We start from the raw sequence: 23,111 nt of genomic DNA on the forward strand, positions 1-23,111 counted from the left end.
TTAAAGTATAATAGTAAAAAAAAAAAAAAAAGAGAAATATCAATATGTTTTAATGTAACAGACTCTGAAATTCACAATTAAAAGTTAATTGAGATTAATTTCAGATTTCATATTGCAACATCTAAGAAACTACTGCTTGTGAGCTGGGCGAGGTGGCTTACACATGTAATCCCAGCACTTTGAGAGGCCAAGGCAGGCAGATCACCTGAGGTCAGGAGTTCCAGACCAGCCTGACCAACATGGTGAAACCCCATCTCTACTAAAAATACAAAAATTAACTGGGTTTGGGGGAGGGCAGCTGTAATCCCAGCTACTCGGGAGGCTGAGGCGGGAGAATCGCTTCAACCTGGGAGGCAGAGGTTGCAGTGACCCGAGCTCGCACCACTGCACTGCAGCCTGGGCGACAGAGTGAGACTGTCTCAAAAAAAAAAAAAAAGGAAACAGAAAATACGACTTGTGGTATAAAAAAAAATCCACAATTAACGGAAAAGGTTATTAAAATACTCCTTCATTTCTGAACCACATTTTGTATATGCCAGATTTTCTGTATATCCTTCAGCCAATGATATATAGATTATAATAGATTATAAGCAGAAGGTGATTTGAGAATCCAGCTATGTTCTATTAAACCAGACACTAGTGATTAGCAAAAATCACTGATTTTTTGGACATACAGCTTTTTCATGACATATGTTACTTACATTATATGGCAACTATATAATGAGTTTATTACTACTATTAAACAACTATTTTTAAAATGTTTAATTTCTAATATGGTAAATATTTATGGATATAAGCTATAGCCTATATAAACAAAAGCTCTTCAGAATCCTCAATAACTTTTCCGAATGTAAAAGGGTCCTATGATCAAAATGTTTGAAAGTTATGTTAGCACACTTGAGGTTGGTGCCGGAAATCCAGAAGAGCAGGAGACAGCTGTAGCCTACTGTCTATCAACCCAGTGAAGCATCCACCTAGCAAATCGTATGCTCTAGCTTAATTAATGAACACACAGACTGGGAAGTGGCCATAAGAATTAGAAGAAAAAAGTGAAAATTGTTACCTCAGATGGCTTGATTAAAAATTAGAGATTTTACCCAGGGGAGAATATTCATCAAACTTCTTAAAGATTATAATGCAGAAGGATGCACAGACTTTTTCTATGTATTTCAGACGGCAAATTTAACAGGAATGGGCAACTGTTACAGAAGCAAATTTCCCCGAAACATATGAAATACATTTCCTAACCAGCAGAGCTGAGCAACAGAAGCCGCTTCCTGACAGTCCCTTCAGTCTACAAATACTGTCTATTATGTGCCTATATTTGGGAATTCCAACAAGAAATAAGATCGTACCTTCGTTCACTCCAATGGGACACACGAGCAAACAAACTACACTAATTTCAGGGTCCGGTAACTATCTCGATGGAGGGAAACACGCTTTTGCGACACAGAGAGGTGTGTAAAAGCTCCCAAAGATGGATGCCTGGAAAAAGGCTCTGTGAGGCAGTGGTGTATAAACGGAGAGACTTGAGACACAGGTAGAAGCAGAGCCCTGTGCAAAGCAAAAGAGCCACGGCAATGCAAGTGCCCCACCACTGGGAAAAAACCTGGAGTGTCCTTACAACAGTAGCGGCAACAAGAAGTGTGACTGGAGCACAGTAATACGACATCAGGTCCAAAAGGCCAGCAATATCCATACAACGTAGAGCAACAGTTCTCATCAATCTTAACAGCATACTAGACCAAATGCATCGGAATCCCTGTGGGCAGAGCCTGGGCATCAGTATTTGTTTTAAGAGTTCTCTAGGTGATATTAATGCACTGCCTGGGATGAGAGTCTGTTAGGCAACAATAAGGAATTTAGATATTATTATCATTTTTTTGAGACGGAGTCTCGCTCTGTTGCCAGGCTGGAGTGCAACACGATTTTAGTGCAGTGCAGTGGCACGATCTCTGCTCACTGCAATCTCCGCCTCCCAGGTTCAAGCTATTCTCCTGCCTCAGCCCCCTGAGTAGCTGGGACTATAGGCACCCGCTACCACGCCTGGCTAATTTTTGTATTTTTAGTAGAGACAGGGTTTCACCAGGTTGGCCAGGATGGTTTCGATTTCTTTACCTCGTGATCTGCCTGCCTCAGCCTCCCAAAGTGCTGGGATTACAGGCATGAGCACCATGCCCGGCTGCTATTATTATTATTTTAATAATAATATATGGGTTTCACTATGTTGCCTAGGTGGGACTCAAGGGACCCTCTGGCTCTGGCCTCAGCCTTCAAAGTAGCTGGGATTATAGGCATGTGCCGCTATGCCTGGCTTCATATATATATACACACATAGATACATTTTTTTTTTTTTTTTTTGAGATGGGAGTCTCGCTCTGTCATCCAGGCTGGAGTGCAGTGGTGCAATCTTAGCTTACTGCAACCTCCGCCTCCCAGGCTCAAGCAATTCTCATGCCTCAGCCTCCCGAGTACCTGAGAATACAGGCGTGTGCCACCACACTCGGCTAATTTTTTGTATTATTTGTAGAGATGGGGTTTTGTCACGTTGGCCAGGCTGCTCTCAAACTCCTGACCTCAAGTGATCTGCCCACCTCCACCTCCAAAGGTGCTGGGATTATAGGTGTGAGCCACCGCTCCTGGCTAGGTGTTGTTTTAATATAAGAGTAAGTCACTGAAGAGTGGAAACTAGTAGGACTGATTTCCCTTTTTTTTTTTTTTTTAAATTTACTTTGTAAAAGATCACTTTAGTTCTTATGGGAGGAATTGAGGGCATGAACAGAAAACTCTTTAATGCCGAAAGTTCTAAGAGGCTGAATAAGCATTTATTAGGAAAGATTTATGGGATGGAGGCTTAGCCACTAGATGGTGATGGCCAACACTAAGAGTGTGATTTTTCAGAGACTCTAAACAATCAATAGGTACAATCAGAGAAAGGGGGAAAAAATGCCTACAAAAGTGCCAGATGCAGTGGCATGCACCCGTAACCCCAGCCCTTTGGGAGGCTGAGGTAGGAGGTTTGCTTGAGGCCAGGAGTTTGAGGCAGCCTGTGCAACATAGTGAAACCTCATCTCTACAAAAATAAAAAATATTAGCCAGGTGTGGTGGGGCATGACTGTGGTCCTAGGTACTCAGGAAGCTGAGGCAGGAGGATTACTTAAGCCCAGGAGGTCAAGGCTGCAGTGAGCTGTGGTCATGTGACTTCACTCCAGCCTGGATGACAGAGAAAGACCTTGTCTCAAAAGCAAAAAACAAAACCTACAAAAGAGGGAACATCAAGTGTGAACTACTCCTAAATACACTTTGTCAATTTGACCATGTTCTACTAACAAGGTATTTATGCCCTTACATTGCTACCATATGTAATTTATCTAGCTAAAGACTTTAACATTTCAAACAAAGGAAGAGAATTCTATTTACAATTTAAAAACTTTATCATCAACTGACCTAAAACCTACCCAGTATTATTAGTTCTATTAACTAGTCCAAAGATAAAACTTTGAAATTGCTTTTATTTGAACTGGAAAATTGTTACTTTCAAACTAAATATAAATAATAATAAATTGATACAGAAACAAAGCAAAAAGGCTATTCTAATTCAAAAATACCTTATATCTTAAAGCAACTTAATGTTTTTCATCAATGTGGTAATTATTTGTAAGTAACGCTCTTTAGCCTCTAACTTAAAAGTCTGAAGAGTCCTCTTTAGTTTGCTCTGAGTTCTCTCATTTGCCAGCATTCTTGCCTCTGTCCCTGATATGAGGACACCACATCGGGTGTTAGCCTGAGCGCTGCTGCCTGTCGTGCAGAAGAAAGCGAAACATGCCCGTGTCTCTATCGCAAGCGGAAAAACATGTGGCTCCCCATCTCTCATTTATCTTATTCACCTGTTTTCTTTAGGCATTCTGAGTTTGTAAGGCACTAAAATAAAATATGTATTATACAAATACAAACTACTATACCAAATAATACAAATATATTCGAAATATTTTTATGGTAAAATACAGTATTTGGTAAAGTTACTAATAATATCAATTTTTCCCAACAATAAAAAATTAACTACTAGATCAATGCAAATTCATAGCATTTAATATTTACGCTCCATATATAAATACACATACTTTAAGAGGAAAAGAAAATTACCTTTCAAAAGATGGTTCAGATCCATTGTGTCATGTAAGACTTTTTGTTTATGTCTGTGCTCCAAACTGGAGTCTAACACTGAAGACGACTTTGAGGACAGACCAGGCTCATGTTTTTCTTTCCCTTTTTTGGCTGATTTCAAATATTTTGAATTATTTTTCAAATCCTCAACATCTTCATATATTTCTTGGCTCACATTTTCTTGCTTTTCAACTTTCACTTTTTGATCATTTGCTATGCCCAGTTCAAAAGACTGGAGAGGGCTAATGTCTGGAGTTGATAAGGGACTTACGTCCGTCACAGTATCTTCAGACTCCTCAGGGTAGTGGCCACATTTTGGTGTCGTACTTGAAGGCTGTGTTTCTGTTGATTTTATTTCTGACTTATACTTCTGTTTTGGTGACAGGAGGGTTACACCAGATACATGTTTCTTGGATGATGGAGACGAATCAGATAGATGGCTATCAGACCCTGCATCTAAACAATCTGTGCTTGAACTTGAAGATGAGGAAGATAAAGAGGAGGAGGAAGAGGAGCTAACTTTGCAATACTTTTTCCTTATGCTTTTTTTAACGTTGGTAGATGGTTTGGCAGACTTGGACTTGGCATGGTATTTCTTCCCATCATCACTGCTTTCCTCTCCATCTGTGTAGTAATCATCTTCACCTTCTTTTACAATTTTGGGAATTCTACTTGGGATGGACACGTGTATTTTAAGTCCTGTTGTAACATCACACAATTTTTTTGATCTTGAAGAGGCTGGCAATGAGAAAGAACTTACACTTTGTGTAACATTGTTCTCTACAGGCTGTTCTGGGGGAAGTTTCAGGTTTCTTTCATTTCCCTTCTCAGTAAGATAATTTTCTGTTGTTTGCATTCCAGTGTTCGGGTTCACATTTTTTGTATCTTTATCTATTCTTTCCTTCGGGTCATCATTTTGCTTGTCAAAAACTGAGTTAGTTTCACATTTCCTTCCTTCTTCAAAGTCACTGTCAAAGAAAGAATGGTCGACTTCACCTTCTAATATATCTCCAAACTGATCCATGATGGCAAAAATATATCTGCAAAAAAAAAATGTAAACATCAGACTAAAGAGTTATTTCCAAATACTTTCCATTTGTATACAATAATTATTTTCCCAAACTGACAAGTGTGGTTAATATATAAAAAGAAACATTATAAAAACAACAACAAAAAAGTAACTCAGTGAAGTGATGATGGGTTGTATGAGTAACAAGTTCTACCAATTATTTGAAAAATAAAAAAGTCCCATAGTTAAGTTCATAAGAAAATAACAGATCATCAAGGCAGGGATGTCACAAACACGGATACCTAAGCGAACCTTAAGGATAATCTGCCTTCTATAAATTAAGTACAATGAAACAAAGAAAAAGGCTGGGCGCGGTGGCTCACGCCTGTAATCCCAACACTTTGGGAGGCCAAGGCGGGCGGATCACCAGGCCAAGAGATCGAGACCATCCTGGCCAACGTGGTGAAACTCCGTTTCTACCAAAAATACAAAAATTAGCTGGGCGTGATGGCGCATGCCTGTAGTCCCAGCTACTCGGGAAGCTGAGGCAGAATTGCTTGAAGCCAGGAAGTGGAGGTTGCAGTGAGCAGAGATCACACCACTGCACTCCAGCCTGGTGACAGAGCGACACTCTGTCTCAACAACAACAAACAAAAACAAAAACCCAAAAAATATACAAATTAAATACAATTAGAGTTTAGAATAAGAAAGGATAGAGTTAAAAAAAATCTCATAGGTCACCTCCCTTGAGAATAAAAGTCAAAAAAATAAAAGAAAGGAAAAGAAGAAAAATCTCATAGGACCAGCTAAACCAGTCCACACACGGTTCCAGCGGAAGCCGCGCAGTCCACACACGGTTCCAGCGGAAGCCGCGCAGTCCACACACGGTTCCAGCGGAAGCCGTGCAGGGAGGACTGCCTAACATATTTCAGGACTTGCTGTCTCTGTCCCCTTTCTGCTCCTTTACCGCAGTTAGGGAGGAAGCAGCAGAGACAAGGAGATGATTCTTGTCAAGGTTCCCCAACCCTTCCTGAAGAGGAACAAAAGTTCTAAGTCACCCAGACAGGCTGCACAGGTATGTCAAACTTCTGAATGTGTGATCACAAACTGTGCCAAAAGCACATGTAGAAAATGAAAGGGGAAGAGTATATGTCTCACTGTGTTAAAGGGGGTCTGATATAAGAGATATTTCACAGCAGACAGCCAATGGCTGTCTAAAATGGAAAAATCAAGGCATATTATTCAGACACATGGAGTTAAGTATTACAAAAAATGGATTAAAATGTTCAAAGTAGTTCCCTTTATTATGGGGCAGGGACCACTTGATTTTTGTGTGTTTTTTTCCTTAGAGACCACTGTTTTTGTTATAGACCTTAAATTACTAGTTGACCTGTAAATTTATATATTACTATGATAAAAACATTGATTTAAAATATTTTAATATTCCATACAGTTAAATTAGAAACATCACTATAAAGTCATCGTCTTTTAAAAAAATTTTTTAAATCTGTTATTACAGTGGTCAAAGCAGCTGTGTCACATTATCCATTACTGACAACCTTAAGATCAGAATTGACCTTCTAATTCTATTCTCCACTAAAAAAACTCCAGGACTCCTTGGCAGGCAGGGGACTGCATTTCTGGAGGCAAAGAGCCTGGATCAGCTTATTGTTGCCAGAAAGCACAATATTCATAAATATGCCTGGGGCGGCGGGAATCAAACAGAGGATCAGTTTAAAGGGGCTTCCACTGTCCACGTTGGACAATTCGGCACTGAAAAAGAAAAAAGACAAGTATACATAAAAATGAAAAAATAATTTCTATGAGAAGCCATGAGTACACACTGATATTCAAAAGTGACAATAAAATAATTTCCAATAATAAAACAGCAAAGGGCCGGCTGCGGTGGCTCATGCCTGTAATCCCCAGCACTCTGGGAGGCCAAGGCAGGTGGATCACGAGGTCAGGAGTTCGAGACCACTCTGGCCAACATAGTGAAACCCCACCTCTACTAAAAATACAAAAAATCAGCCAGGTGTGGTGGTGGGCGCCTATAATCCCAGCTACTCAGGAGGCTGAGGCAGGAGAATGGCGTGAATCCAGGAGGTGGAGGTTGCAGTGAGCCAAGATCACACCATTGTACTACTCCAGCCTGGGCGACAGTGCGAGACTCTATCTTAAAAACAAAACAAAACAAAACAAAACAAAAATAGCAAAAAAGGCAATTATGTGCTCACTATATTCATATTATAATTAATTCTATTTTACATCAAATCAAGGAGTAAACGTTTATGTAATCCGTATCCTAAACCAGCCACAACGCTCTGCAGCCTTTAATTGCTTAAGTGACTGTGCAACCTAAAAAAAAATCTTTTTTAAAGTATATAATCTAAAAGTGAGTCAAACTTGTATTATTAATACTATTGTGATAAATTAACATGACAGGTTAAGGTATGTGTGGTAATACATTTTATCATGGGTTAATTCTGCTTGTCTTTAGTGTTTCGAAGAGTTGAAAAGATTCTGATGTATTAGATACATAAAAATTAAACTGTCATCTACATTTAAGCACAGAAGGGAATCTAATTGATTAAATCAGTAAGTTTAGACTTAGTTGGTTTTATAAACAATATCTAAGTGCTTAGGAAGATTTCCTTTGTTAGGTTTGTAAGTGTGCCTAGCCAGCAGTTTGAGGTACCTAAAAAAAAAAAATCTAAACAATAAAAATTTGTGATGTTAAGTTAGCAAATGGTATACAACGTTTAGGAAAATTTAATATATTTTATCAGCTAAATGAAGATTAAGCAAAATACAAGTGAGTTTTAAAATTCTAATGTGTAAGAAGATCTTAAAATTTAAGATTATAAATGTATACCTAATAAACATTAAAATACCAGTTTTACTATTTTCCATAGCATCGATTAATGCCTTCTCATTTTAAAATTCAAACTGACAGAGGGAAGTCTCTATCCCAAATCCTTAAAAGACAGATACTTGATAAAGTTTATTTTTATGTTTTATCTTTTGAGACAGGGTCTTGCTTTGTCACCCAGGCTAGAGTGCAGTGACAGGATTCCAGCTCACTGCAGTCTCCAACTCCCGGGCTCAAGTGATCCTCCCACCTCAGCCTGCCTAGTAGCTGGAACTATGGGCATGCACCACCACACCCGGGTTTTTCTTATTTTCTTTCTCCCTTTTTTTTTTTTGAGACAGAGTCTCTCTCTGTCACCCAGGCTGGAGTGCAGTAGTGGGATCTCGGCTCACTGCAGCCTCCACCACCCAGGTTTCAGTGATTCTCCCGGCTCAGCCTCCCAGGAAGCTGGGATTACAGGCATGCACCACCACGCCCAGCTAATTTTTATATTTTTAGTAGAGATGGGGTTTTGCCATATTAGCCAGGCTAGTCTCAAACTCTGAACTCAGGTGATCTGCCCACCTCAGCCTCCCAAAGTGCTGGGATTACAGGCGTGAGAGCCATCGTGCCCAGCTTCTTTATTTTCTAGAGACAGAGTCTGCCTATGTTGCCCAGTCTGGTCTGGAACTCTGGGCTCAAGTGAGCACCCCATCTCAGTCTCCCAAAGTGCTGGGATTACAGTCATGAGCCACCGTGTTCGGCCTAATAATAAAGTTTTTTTGTTTGTTTTTGGTTTTTTGAGAGTCTCACTCTGTCACCCAGGCTGGTGTGCACTGGCATGATCTCGGCTCACTGCGAACTCTGCCTCAAGCAATTCTCCTGCCTCAGCCTCCTGAGTAGCTGGGATTACAGGCATGAGCTACCACGTCCAGCTAATTTTGTTTTTTAAGTAGAGATGGGGTTTCATCATGTTGGCTAGGCTGGTCTCAAACTCCTGACCTCAGATGATCTGCCCGCCTCAGCCTCCCAAAGTGGTGGGATTACAGGCGTGAGCCATTGCGCCTGGGTATCTCAAGTAATTTATACAAACTGAAACTTGTCTCTTTCAAAAAGGAATCTGGCACTTTTAGAGTCATAAAAAAAACTAAAAACTTCTGAATTAGTAGCGTCACTTCTGGAAGTTTATCCTCAAGATACTATACTAAAAAGAAAAAAGATGCCCCGCATGGTGGTTCACAACCGTTAATCCCAGCACTTTGGGAGGCCAAGGCGGCCAGACTGCCTGAGGTCAGGGATTTGAGACCAGCCTGGCCAACATGGTGAAACCCCATCTCTACTAAAACTACAAAAAATTAGCCAAGTGTGGTGGCATGCACCTGTAATCCCAGCTACTCAGAAGGCTGAGGCAGGTGAATCGTTTGAACCTGGGGAGGCAGAGTTTGCAGTGAGCCGAGATTGTGCCAGTGCACTCCAGCCTGGGTGACAGAAAGAGACTCTCTCTCTCAAAAAACCAAAACCAAAACCAAAACAAAACAAAACTTTATTAGGAGGCCGAACACGGTGGCTCACGTCTGTAATCCCAGCACCTTGGGAAGCTGAGGTGGGAGGATCACTTGAGCCCAGAGTTCAAGACCAGCCTGGGGAACAAAGGGAGACTATCTTTAGAAGTCGGGAGTGGTGGCTCACGCCTGTAATCCCAGCACTTTGAAAAGCCAAGGTGGGCAGATCACCTGAGTTCAGGAGTTCGAGACCAGCCTGGCCAACATGGTGAAATCCCATCTCTACTAAAAATACAAAAATTAGCTGGGCGTGGTGGCACGTGCCTGTAATCCCAGCTACCCAGGAGGCTGAAGCAGGAGAACTGCTGAAACCCGGGAGACAGAGGCTGCAGTGAGCTGAGATCGCACCACTGCACTCCAGCCTGGGCGACAGAGAGAGACTCCATCTCATAAATAAATAAATAGACAAATAAAGGGAATTCTAGCATTACTTGTAACACTGAAAAGCTTCTATAGATAAATATTACGATTCTGTTAACATAATCACTTAGATCAGGAGTCAGCAAAGTACCTGTCCATAAGCCAGATCTTGTCTGCTGTGTGTTTTTGTGAATAACATTTTACTGGAACACAGCCCCACTCACGGGCACAGGTATTGTCTCTCCCAGCTTTCACACTACGACTGCAGAGCTGAGTAGTTGTGACTGAGACCCTATGGCCCACAGAGACTAAAATACCTACCATCTGATCCCTTACTGAAAAGTTTGTAGGCTGGGCGTGGTGGCTCACACCTGTAATCCCAACACTTGGGGAGGCCGAGGCGGGTGGATCACCTGAGGTCAGGAGTTCAAGACCAGCCTGGCCCACATGGTGAAACTCCTTCTTTACTAAAAATACAAAAATTAGCCAGGCGTGGTGGTGCATGCCTGTAATCCCAGCTACTAGGGAGGCTGAGGCAGGAGGATCACTTGAATATGGGAGGCAGAGGTTGCAGGGAGCTGAGATCATGCCATTGCACTCCAGCCTGGGTGACAAGAGCAAGACTCCATCTCAAAAAAAAAAAGAAAAGTTTGTAGATCCCTGGTTGATTTTATTTAAATTTTTTAAAGAAACAGGTGCTCACTCCATCGCCCAGGCTGGAGTGCAGTGACAGGATTCTAGCTCACTGCAGTCTCCAACTCCTGGGCTCACGTGATCCTCCCACCTCAACCTCCAGAGTAGCCGGGACTACAGGTGCACACCACTGTGCCCAGCTTGTAGACCCTTGATTTAGATGATGTATGAACATGAAAAATACAGAATACAAAACTTTTCTATACTGAATAATATAATTTACAGTTAAAGCAAAACTAAAGGGGAGGAGGCCATAAATTAAGAATTGACCTGTTAAAAGAAAAATGACACACAATCCCATTATAGTGCCATTACTGTTACCATAATAGTGTTTGTGTCATAAATTAGGCAAATAAGTGATGTGTGGGAGTCTGCTCAGTGGTTGAAACGAATGAATGGAGTCAGACACACCCAGACTCAAAATATGATTCTGCTACTTCCCAGTTGTGTGATCCTGGGCATGCACACGGGATGCTCACCACAGCACAGCATCCACTACTGTTTGCAATAGCAATGCAAGAGAAACAACCTCACTGTCCATTAAGAGGAAGATGAATAAACAAATTGTGTAAGCACATATCTGCCCAAAAGGATACACTGAGATCTACAAAAATAACACTGAATAAAAAAGCAGAATTAAAAAAGCCAGCGAGGCTGGCACCATGGCTCACGCCTGTCATCAAGCACTTAGGGAGGCCAAGGTGGGAGGATTGCTTGCGCCCAGAGCCCAGGAGTTCCAGACCACATAATGAGCCCTCGTCACTACAAAAAATTAAAACATAAAAATTAGCTGGGCATAGTGGTGTGCCTGTAGTCCCAGCTACTGAGGAGGCTGAGGTGGGAGGATCACTTGTGCCCAGGAGGGTGATAATGCAATGAGTCATGATTAACCACTGCACTCCCGTCTGGGCTACAGGCCAAGACCCTGTCTCAAAATAAATAAATAAGCAAGCAAGCAATGATACAATTACATAAAACTTAAAACATATACAAAACAATGCTATGTTCTTCATGAGCACAAACATACAAGCCAAGTTATAGAACACGGATTGGAAGGACATACATTAAACATGAGTATAACCCACGAGGGAAGGGGAGAGGAGTACGTGTGGTCAGGGGAAGGAGAAATAGAAAAACTTGGATAGAGGCCTGCGATCATGGGTCATCACAAACATAAAGACTGTGGCTGATCATAATCTAATTTTGCCCACTTGAATGTAAAAAGAAAAACAAACTAAAATAGCCACTGAATGGTGAATCGGTCTTATAACACTGTCATTAAACTCCCCAAAATGTCACCTTTTTTTGTAAGATAATTCACCTTTGAAAACAAAATGTCAAGGAGTGGAATAAAAAGAATTGTGGATACCCCACAGTGTAATGGTGAGCATTCTGGACTCTAAAAAGAACTGAGGTTTTATTGTTTTGTCCTTTCTTACTTTGTTGTGTGGTTAAGAAAAGAATATCTTTGCAATTAAAATTTTTAAATTAAGTTTCTTCAAATTTCAAAAGTAAATGGTTTAACGGCATAGCCTAGAGTAATATCTTATAAACTATGGGTCACAATCCAGTGTAAAATCAATTCAGTAGCTCATGTCAATCATTAAACTGACAAAGAAGTAGAATAGAGTGTAATAATCAAGAGTGCATTACAGGCCGGGCACAGTGGCTCACGCCTGCAATCCCAGCACTTTGGGAGGCCGAGGTGGGCAGATCATTTGAGGCAGGAGTTCAAGACCAGCCTGGCCAACATGATGAAACCCTGTCTCTACCAAAAATATAAAAAATTAGCTGAGTGTGGTCGCACACGCCTATAATCCCAGCTACTCGGGAGGCTGAGGCAGGAGAATCACTTGAACCCGGCAGGCGGAGGTTGCAGTGAGCTGAGATTGTGCTTCCAGCCTGGCGGACAGAGGGAGAATCCATCTCAAAAGAAAAAAAAAAGAGTGCATTACATATTATAAGAGTAAGTTTCATGAAACTTGTTTCTATTACTTATACGCATGGTGTGCACTAGGCCTTGATGTAAAACTAGCTTCACATTCCCGAGAGTCACAGGCAAGGGTTTGAAATGCCACTTATCTATGGAGATAAAAAGCTTTCATCAAAAGGTAATGTACTACGATACATATAAGATGGAATGAAAGTTTAAACTTTGGGTGGTACTAGACAGTGTCAAGTGCCATAGGTAATATGACAGTGTCTAGGGAAACTCTGCTAATAGATTAAGGCCTCACTAGACTAAATCAGGAGCCAGAGTTGAAGAAATGTAGTTTAAGGCCAAGAACAGTGGGTCGTGCCTATAATCCTAGCATTTTGGGAAGTTGAGGGGAGTGGATAACTTGAGGTCAGGAGTTCAAAACCAGCCTGGCCAACATGGTGAAACCCCATCTCTACAAAAATACAAAGATTAGCCGGGTGTGATGGCAGGTGCCTGTAATCCCAGCTACTCAGGAAGCTGAGGCAGGAGAATCGCTTGAATCCGGGAGGCAGAGGTTACAGTGAGCTGCTATTTTGCCACTGCACTCCAGCCTGGGCAATTGAGCGAGACTCCCTCTTAATTGAAAAAAAAAAAAAAAAAGACATGTAGTTTAAATTACAAATATAAAAAATAAACATTTTCTTGAAATTTGAAGAAACTGAAATCAGAAAATTAGCTGTAAGAGATGGATGATTACACTGTCTGAAGAAACGAAGAGATCTTAAACATAACAAAAGAGCACTTTTACTAACTCACAATCAAGTAATAAGTTTCTATTAATTCTTGGCCCAGAATTAATATTACACATATCTATATAAACTTATTAACAGCCATGTGACTATTACACTGAATGTCTCTGCTGGATTTTACTGGCAAATATATTAATAGGAAAGTTGTTTTTTAATTTTTTTTTTTTTTTTGGGACAGAGTCTTGCTCTGTCACCCAGGCTGGAGCGCAGTGGTGCACAATCTCGGCTCACTGCAACCTCTGACTCCCTGGTTCAAGTGATTCTCCTGCCTCAGCCTCCTGAGTAGCTGGGATTACAGGCACGTGCCACCACACCCAGCTAATTTTTGTATTTTTAGTAGATACGGGGTTTCACCGTGTTAGCCAGGATGGTCTTGATCTTGATCTCCTGACCTCGGGATCCACCCGCATGGCCTCCCAAAGGGCTGCGATTACAGGTGTGAGCCACCGCGAAAAGTTGAAATTTTCCTAAAAGTCCACTTAACATCCAAATCATTCCAACTCCCATCCCTTAGAAAATTTTAAATCAAAAGCTAGAAATGATTAAGCTTAGTGAGGAAGGTATGTTGAAAGTCCAGGAGACAGGCCAAAAGCAGGCCTCTTGCACCAGTTAGCCAAGTTGTGAAAGCAAAGAAAAAATTATTGAAGGAAATTAAGACTGCTACTCCAGCGAACACAGGAATAAGAAAGCGAAACAGCCTTACTGCTGATATGGAGAAAGTCCGAATGGTCTGGACACACCAAGTCAGCCACCACGTTCCCCTAAGGAAAGCCTAGTCCAAAGCAAGGCCCTCACTCGCTTAAGTCTATGGAGGCCGAAAGAGTTTGTAAAGACGATGTAGAAATCTCAGGCTACCAGAGGTTTAAGAAAAGAAGGCTGCTCAGCCAGGTGCGGTGGCTCATGCCTATAAACCCAACACTTTGGGAGGCTGAAGTGGGCAAATCACTTGAGGTCAGGGGTTCAAGACCAGCCTGGCCAACACGGTGAAACTCCATCTCTACTAAAAATACAAATACCAGCCAGGCGTGGTGGTGGGAGCCTGAAGTCCCAGCTACTTGGGAGACTGAGGCATGAGAATCCTTTGATCTGGGAAGGCAGAAGCTGCAGTGAACCAAGATTGCATCACCACACTCCAGCCTGGGTGACACAGACTCTGTCTTAAAAAAAAAAAATAAGGAAGGAAGGAAGGAAAAGAAGTCTTCTCTGTAACATAAAAGCACAAGGTAAGCCAGGGATGGTGGCTCATGCCTGTAATCCCAGCATTTTGGGAGGCTGAGATGGGCAGATCACCTGAGGTCAGGAGTTCGAGACTAACCTGACCAAAATGGTGAAACCCTGTCTCTACTAAAAATACAAAATTAGTCGGGTGTGGTGGCACATGCCTGTAATCCCAGCTACTTGGTAGGCTGAGGCAGGAGAATCGCTTGAAGGCAGGAGGCGGAGGTTGCAGTGAGCCAAGATCGCATCATTGCACTCCAGCCTGGGCAACAAGAGCGAAAACTCCGTCTCAAAAAAAAAAAAAAAAAAAAACAGTACAAGGTAAAACAGCAAGTGCTGATGGAGAAGCTGCAGAAGATCTAGCTAAGAGAAATGCTGAATGTGGCTACAATAAACATCAGATTTCCAGTGTAGATGAAACAGTCTTCTATTGGAAAAGGATGCTAACCATCTAGGATTTTCATAGCTAGAGGAAGAAGTCAATGCCTGTTCTCAACACTTCAAAGAACAGGCTGACTCTTGTTAAGGGCTAATGGAGCTGGTGACTTTAAAATGAAGCCCGTGCTCATTTACCATTTCATAAATATTAGGGCCCTTAGGCTGGGTACAGTGGCTCCCGCTTGTCATTCCAGCACTTTGGGAGGCTGAGATGGGCGGATCACTTGAGGCCAGGAGATGGAGACCAGCCTGAGCAACATGGCGAAACCCCGTCTCTACAAAAAATAGAAAAATTAGCCAGGCGTAGTGGCATGTACCTGTAATCCCAGCTACTTGGGAAGCTGAAGCTGGGGAATAGGTTGAACCCAGGAGGCAGGTTGCAGTGAGCTGAGATCGGGCCACTGCACTACAGCCTGGGTGACAGAGCAAGATTCCGTCTCAAAAAAAAAAAAACATTCTGGGTATGGTGCCTCACACCTATAATCCAGGCACTTTCAGAGGCCAAGGCAGGCAGATCACCTGAGGTCAGGAGTTTGAGACCAGCCTGGCCAATATGGTGAAACCCCGTCTCTACTAAAAATAACAAAAATTAGCCGGGCTAATTTTTATATTAATAGTCTCAGCTACTTGGGAGGCTGAGGCACAAGAATCACTTGAAACCGGGAGGCAGAGGTTGCAGTGAGCCAAGATTGTGGCAGTGCATTTTAGCCTGGGCGAGGCAGCAAGACTCTGTCAAAAAAAAAAAAAAAAGAAAAAGAAAAAAATCTTAAGGGACCTAAGAATTATGCTAAATCTACTCTGCCGGTGGTCTGTATATAAAACAAAAAGCCAAAAAGCCCAAATGACAGCACACCTATTTACAGCCATAATTCACTGAATGTTTTAAGCCCACTGTTGAGATTGACTGCTCAGACAAAAAAAATTCAAAATATTACTGCTCATTGACAATGTACCTGGTCACCCAATAGCTCTAATGAAGATGTGCAAGATTAACGTTGTTTTCACCCCTGCTAACAACATCCATTCCGCAGCCCATGGATCAAGGAGTAAGTCAACTTTCAAGTCTTACTTTTCAAGAAATGTATTTTGTAAGGCTGTATTTGTTATAGATAATAATTCCTCTGACGGATCTAAGCAAAATAAATTGAAAACTTTCCCCATTAAGAACACTTATGATTCATAGGAGGTCAAAATATCAACATCAACAAGAGTTTGGAAGAAGCTGATTCTAACCCTTATGGATAACTTTAAGGGATTCAAGACTTAAGTGGAGGAAGGAACTGCAGCTGTGGTAGGAATGGCAAAGGAACTAGAATTAGAAGTGGAGCCTGGTATTTTGGAGGGTCAAGGCAGGAGGACCAATTGAGCCCAGAAGTTTTATATCAGCCTGGACAACACAGTGAGATCCCGTTTCTTAAAAGAAAAAACTAAACTACAAAATTAGCTGGGCACGGTGGCTCACACATATAACCTATAATCCCAGCACTTCGGGAGGCTGTGGCAGGCAAATGACTTGACGACAGTAGTTCGAGACCAGCCTGGTCAACATGGTGAAACTCTGTCTCTACTAAAAATTAGCTAGGTGTGGTGGCACATGCCTGTAATCCCAGCTACTTTTGGGAGGCTGAGGCATGGGAATCACTTGAACCTGGGAGGTAGAGGTCGCAGCAGTGAACCAAGCTCGTGTCACCACACTCCAGCCTGGGTGACAGAGTGACATTCTGTCTCAAAAAAAAAAAAAGCTGGGTGTGGTGGCACGTGCCTGTAGAGGCTGAGGCAGGAGGATCACTTGGGCTGGGGAGGTTGAGGCTGTAATGACCTGTGATCATGCCAATGCACTGCAGCCTAGGTGACAGAACAAGACCCTGTCTCAAAAAAAAGAAAAAATAAGCAGTGCCTCAAGATGTAACTGAATTGCTGCAATCTCATAACAAAACTTGAACAGATGAGGACTTGCTTCTTCTGGATGAGCAAAGAAAGTTTCTTGAGATGGAATTTACTCCTGGCGAAGACGCTGTGAACATTGTTGAAATGACAACAAATGATTTAGAATACTCCGTATACTTAGCTAATAAAGCAACGGCAGGGTTTGAGAAGACTGACCTCGTTTTAAAGTTCTACTGTGAGGCTGGGTGCTGTGGCTCACGCCTGTAATCCCAACACTTTGGGAGGCTGAGGTGGGTGGATCACTTGAGGTCCGGAGTTCGAGACCAGTCTCACCAACATGGTGAAACCTCATCTCTACTACAAATACATAAAAATCAGCCAGGCGTGGTGGTCCATGTCTGTAATTCCAGCTACTTGGGAGGCTGAGGCAGGAGGACTGCTTGAACCCAGGAAGCGGAGGTTGCAGTGAGCCCAGATCCCACCTCTGCACTCCAGCCCAGGTGACAGAGCAAGACTCCGTCTCAAAAAAGAAAAAGTTCTACTGTGGATAAAATGCTGTCAAGCTGCATTACAAACTACAGAAATCTTTTGTGAAAAGAAGTCAATAAAGCAAAGTTAATTATTGTCTTATTTTCAGAAACTGCCACAGCCATCCCAACCTTCAGCACTCAGCACCCTGGTTAGTCAGCCGCCATCAACAGTGAGGCAAGACCCCCCACCAGCAAAAAAAATTACAACTCCCTGAAGGCTCAAATGATTGATAGCATTTTTTAGCCATAAATTATTTTTTAGATAAGGTATGTACATTTCTTAAGCATAATACCATTATACCCTTAACAGACCACAGTGTAAACATAACTTTTATATGCACTGGGAAACCAAAAAATTCATGTGACTTGCTTTATTGCGAGATTTATTTTATCGTAGTGGTCTGCAACCAACTAAAATATCTCCAAGGTATGCCTTTATTTACTCACATGGTTTAAACCCCTAGAAATCTAACCCTCCACCCGGTTTTAAGATCTCTTCATGTCATATCTCCACAGTTTATCATCTTTTAAACACTGTATAGAAACTTTCTGGCCTATCCACTTCTTTTCTAGGAAAGCCCTGTGTCATTGTGAAAATTAACATAAAATACGTATGCCTTTTCCCCTGTCTGGTAAGTTTAACTTCCGGAACCCCAGCTGCAGGAAAAACGTTTTTGTTTTTCCCTCCCCCGTCCCCTACACTTGTCTCCTTGCCAGACTGGGGAGCTCCTCGTCACTTCCTCATCTTTGTATCCCCAGTACCCGAAGGAGAACCTGACGAATTTAGTCATTCAAAGACTGCTTATCCTGCAAAGGAGTTTAGAGTTAGGAGATTTAAGATTGAGCCGCCGTGCTCTTTGCTACCCACAAGGGCAGAAAAATCGCCTTGTATGTGTGTGGCTGGGCGTGGTGGCTTATGTTATAGGCTCATACCTGTAACTTTGGCAGGCCCAGGCAGGCAGACCACTGGAGCCCAGGAGTTTGAGACCAGCCTGGCCAACATGGCCAAACCCCACCTCTACACAAAATACAAAAATTAGCCGGGCGTTATAGCTCTCGCCTGTTGTCCCAGCTGCTCCAGAGGGTGAGGTGGAAGAATCGCTGGAACCTGGGAGCTGAGGCTGCAGTGAGCCGAGATCCGGCCACTGCACTCCAGCCTAGGCAACAGAGTGAGATCCTATCTCAAAAAAAAAAAAAAAAAGAAATCACCGTGTTTCAGCCTAGTTTCCTTGATAGTTTCCTGTCCTCTTCCCCCACCCCTCCAGATACACACACCAGAACTATGCCTTTATCTGCATCCATGGTAAGGTCATACAGTCCCCAAGAGCTGGAAGCCAGCTGCCTCCCTAAGTGGTCACAGTTCACGCGCCGTGGTGCCTAGTCCGGTGCCTGTGAGACTTTCCAGGTTTAAATTTCGGTTAATAACATCCAACAGAGTTATTGTAAAGATTTAAACACTCATGTGACTTAATTTACAGGAAAATTTACCCAACAATCCCATCCACTAAGCAATTCTTTTGATAACATTTACTACTAAGTGATTCAATTTACCATAGAGAATAAATAAGAAAAATGACTTAATAAAGTAGTTAAGATTCTCTTCATAACAGACTAGGAAAGGGTAAAATTAAAGGATACTTCATCAGACCATAACAACCCTCTGGTGCTCAATCAAGACAGAGTTTTGCCAGGAGGGGCGTGGCTCACGCCTGTAATCATGGCACTTTGGGAGGCCGAGACAGGAGGATGGCTTGAGCCCAGGACTTGGGAGGCTGCAGTGAGACATGATCATGCACTCCACCCTGGGCCACAGAGCGAGACCTTGTCTCAAAAAACAAAAATAGAGACAGAAGTAAGTTTTCACCAAAGCTGCCTGGGAGTCACTGGACACGCCCCACTTGCCAGGTCCTACAGTCAGCAGTAACCCGACTAGTGCTTTCACCGAACATCAGGAAAATACACAGAAAAGCACCGGACACTTTTTAAACTGTCATCTTGTTACTGTGACATTTCTGTAGTTAAATAGTACAATAGGCCTCCAACAAGATACCCAATTGGGTACATGAAAATCCCGGTCCAAATTAAACACCTGTTTCCAGGAACTCTAGGCTCTTGTCCACACCCCCTACCGTCCCCGGAAGGCAAATAGCCCCTCGGGCCTCGTGGGATAGGTTCGAGTCCCTGGAGGTAGGAGGCAGTCGTCAGGGCCCTGCATGTGGTCACGGCCCAATCTCAATTTAGGGATGATCCCGACCCTCAACGCCACCCGGAACGCGTGAGAGGGCGGGACCCACCGTTCTCGCCGGGGAACGGGGTGCGGCGGCGCCGGGACCCGCCGCCACAGGCGCCTCTGTCGTGGGGGCGCGACCTCCCACCGCCCGCGCAGCCTTCGTTAAACCCACCCCGAGTACTCGCCGCCGCTTGGGCTCCGGAGCGGGGAAACGGATTCGAACGGAAAGGGAGCGTGTCGGGCACCCCGCGAGCAGGGAGGCAGGACCCGCTCACGCGCCCCTCACCTAAGAGCCGCGACCGCCACAGCCCCACGCGCGGCGCTGGCGCACTCCCGCGACCCTGAACGGGCTCCCGGCGCCGCGCGCCCGCGCTTCCGGAGGCGGAGAGAGCGGAAAGGGAAAGGAGGGGCGGCGCGGGGCCCGGCTTCGGGAGAGGCGGGGGCGCACGCCGGGCCTCGCGCGGCCCTCGCGGCGGGCGTCACAGAGCGCGGCGGGCAGGCGGCCAGGCCGGGGCTCCACGCGGGCGGAGCTGGAGGTCGGGCCAGGGACGCGCACACGAGAAGAGCCGCGGAAGAAGGCGGTCCAGCCCGCGTGGTTGCCAGGGCGCCCTAGAGGCGTTACTGCTGCTCCCGGCTGCCTAGGGCGACGCGGCTAGGCCCCGTTGTTATCGTGAGTTAATAGGGAAAGCTGCCTTGATTATCTTGTAATTCTCTACCAAAACAAGAATAAAAAAGGACAGCGGCTGTGTGTTTGTGATATTTTCTATCAGCAAAGTTCAGTTCATACCACTAGTTCGTTCTGTGGACCAGAGGCTGGTAGCAGAATGGAAAGACCTTTGCCGAGGGGTCAACGAGCTGGGTAGTTAAAACAATCTAAGGTAAAAATGATCTCTGCAGAATATATTGAATGCAATAACTTCTCGTTGAACTCTCAGGTATGGTAGGATGATGGCACCCCAAAAATGTGTACCTCCTAATCCCCACATCACGTGAATATGTCACCTTATGTAGCAGACAGGACTTAGCTGATGTGATTAAGGATCAAAATGGGAAGATTAACTTGGATTATCCAGTGGACCCAACGGAATCACAAAGGTCCTTATAAGAGGGAGACAGGAAGTTCAAAGTCAGTAGTGGGAGCTGTGAGCACAGAAGCTAGAGGTTGGACTGATGTCAGAAAGAGGTAGTGAGCCAAGGAGTGCAGGTAGGAGCGGCAAAAGGAGGAAACGGATTCTCTCCTGAAACCTTCGCAAGGAACCCGAGCCCGCAAATTTTGATTTTAGACCTAAGACCTTCAGCACTGTAAGACGATACACTTGTGTTGTTTTAACTACTAAATGTGTAGTAATTTGTTATAGCAGCAATGGTACCCAATCCAGTAGGTACTCAATAAATACTGCTCATACCTAAGCACAAAGAAGGGTAGGAAATATGGGTCTTACCCTGTCCCGGGGAGTTCCAGTAAGGATTGTCTATTTTCATCCTTCACAGTGCATTTTGTACTTGTTGGTCTTAATTACCAAAAGTATAATTAATTCTCTTTTTGTTGCCTAAAAGAAAGCATTGGTTGGGCGTGGTGGCTCACGCCTGTAATCCCAGCACTTTGGGAGGCTGAAGCGGGTGGGCCACCTGAGATGGGTTCAAGACCAGCCTGACTAATATGGTGAAACCCCGTCTGTACTAAAAATACAAAAATTAGCTGGGCATGGTGGCGTGAGCCTGTAGTCCCAGCTACTCTGGAGGCTGAGACAGGAGAATCGCTTGAACTCAGGAGGTGGAGGATGCAGTGAGCCGAGATTGTGCCACTGCACTCCAGCCTAGGCAACAGAATGAGACCGTGTCTCCAAAAAAAAAAAAAAAAAAGCATTTCACTTTCTTTTAAAGTGCTTAATAAAACTGTGTTGGCACCACTTTCCAGGGATAGTTGTTAAACTGTGGTCGGCCGGCACGGTGGCTCGCACTATAATCCCCTGTACTTTGAGAGGCTGAGGTGGGCGGATCACCTGAGGTCAGGAGTTCCAGACCAGCCTGGCCAACATGGTGAAACCCTGTCTCTACTAAAAATACAAAAATTAGCCAGGTGTGGTGGTGCACATCTGTAACCCCAGCTACTCGGGAGGCTGACACACAAGAATCACTTGAACCCGGGAGGCAGAGGTTGCAGTGTGCTGAGATCGCACCATTGCACTCCAGCCTGGGTAACAGAGCGAGCCCCTCTCTAAATAAATAAATAAATAAACAAACAAACTGTGGTCAAAAGTTTATCTTACAAAGGCCTTAAGTAGATATTTCTCCAAAGAAATGGCCAATAAGCACATGAAAAGATACTCAACACCATTAATTAGGGAAATGCAAGTCAAAAACACAATGAGATACCAGGTCACAGCCACCAGGATGGCTTTAGTCAAAAAAAACCCAGAAAATAAGGATTGGCAAGAATGTGGAAAGATTGAAACCCTTATGCATTACTTGTGGGAATGTAGAATACTCAGCCACTGTGGAAAATGGTATGGCATGTTCTAAAAAACTTGAACATAGAATTATATGACCCAGCAATTTCCTTCTGGACATATACTAAAAATAAGTGAAAGCAGGGTCTCAAACAGATACTTATGCACCCATGTTCATAGCAGTATAGCCAAAAGGTGGAAAAAAACCTCAAGTGTTTGTTCATCAACAGACAGATGAAGAATGTAGTAGATACATAAAATGGAATGTATTATTCAGCCCATGACCTGTGTGCCTCTGGTCCAAGTTACAACATTAAGATGTGCTGCAGGACAGATAGAATGGAAGATGTATGCCGGGCGTGGTGGCTCTCTCCTGTAATCCCAGCACTTTGGGAGGCCGAGGTGGATGGATCACCTGAGGTTGGGGGATTGAGACCAGCTTGACCAACATGCAGAAACCCCATCTCTACTAAAAATACAAAAAATTAGCCAGGCATGGTGGTGCATGCCTGTAATCCCAGCTACTTGGGAGGTTGAAGTAGGAGCTCCTCTTGAACCCGGGAGGCGGAGGTTGCGGTAAGCCAAGATCACACCATTGCATTCCAGAGACAAGAGCGAAACTCTGTCTCAAAAAAAAAAAAAAAAAAAAAGGAAGATGTATTAATGTTCTCCAGAGAGACAGAACCAAAAGGATATAGATAGATATATGAGAAGGAATGTATTGGAGAAATTGGCTTACGTGATTATGGAGGCTGAGAACTCTGATGATACATACACCCTTCGCCAGCTGGAGAGCCTGGAAAAGCTGGTAGTGTGGCTCAGTTCAACTCTGAAGGCCTCAGAACCAGGGAATCGGATGGCATAACTCTGAGGCGGTAGGCCTGAGAACACAGGAGGCTGCTAGTGTAACCTGGAGTCTCAACGCCAGAAAGCCTGGAGTTCTGCTGTCCAGGCATGGGAGAGGAGTGTATCCCAGCTCCAGGGCACAG

The 23,111-nt window shown here is 43.6% G+C and overlaps 1 protein-coding gene across 4 annotated transcripts in view; it reads right to left on the reverse strand.

The window, feature by feature from the left end:
* The window catches only part of CFAP97 (cilia and flagella associated protein 97), a 46,916-nt gene extending 26,673 nt beyond the window's left edge, over positions 1-20,243 (reverse strand). For 2 of the 4 annotated variants that reach the window (XM_025386625.1, XM_025386623.1), the window contains exons 1-2: positions 19,959-20,243; positions 4,144-5,204 (exon numbers count right to left, since the gene is read on the reverse strand). In XM_025386625.1, coding sequence (XP_025242410.1) covers positions 4,144-5,188 — 1,045 coding nt within the window. In that variant the 5' untranslated portion in view covers positions 5,189-5,204; positions 19,959-20,243. Of the gene's footprint in view, positions 1-4,143; positions 5,205-19,844 lie in introns of all 4 variants that reach the window. The other 2 variants (XM_025386624.1, XM_025386626.1) reach the window with 1 other exon arrangement.
* Positions 20,244-23,111: the final 2,868 nt, after the last annotated feature.

This window comes from Theropithecus gelada, chromosome 5 (assembly GCF_003255815.1).
Source record: "Theropithecus gelada isolate Dixy chromosome 5, Tgel_1.0, whole genome shotgun sequence".
NCBI lineage: Eukaryota > Metazoa > Chordata > Mammalia > Primates > Cercopithecidae > Theropithecus > Theropithecus gelada.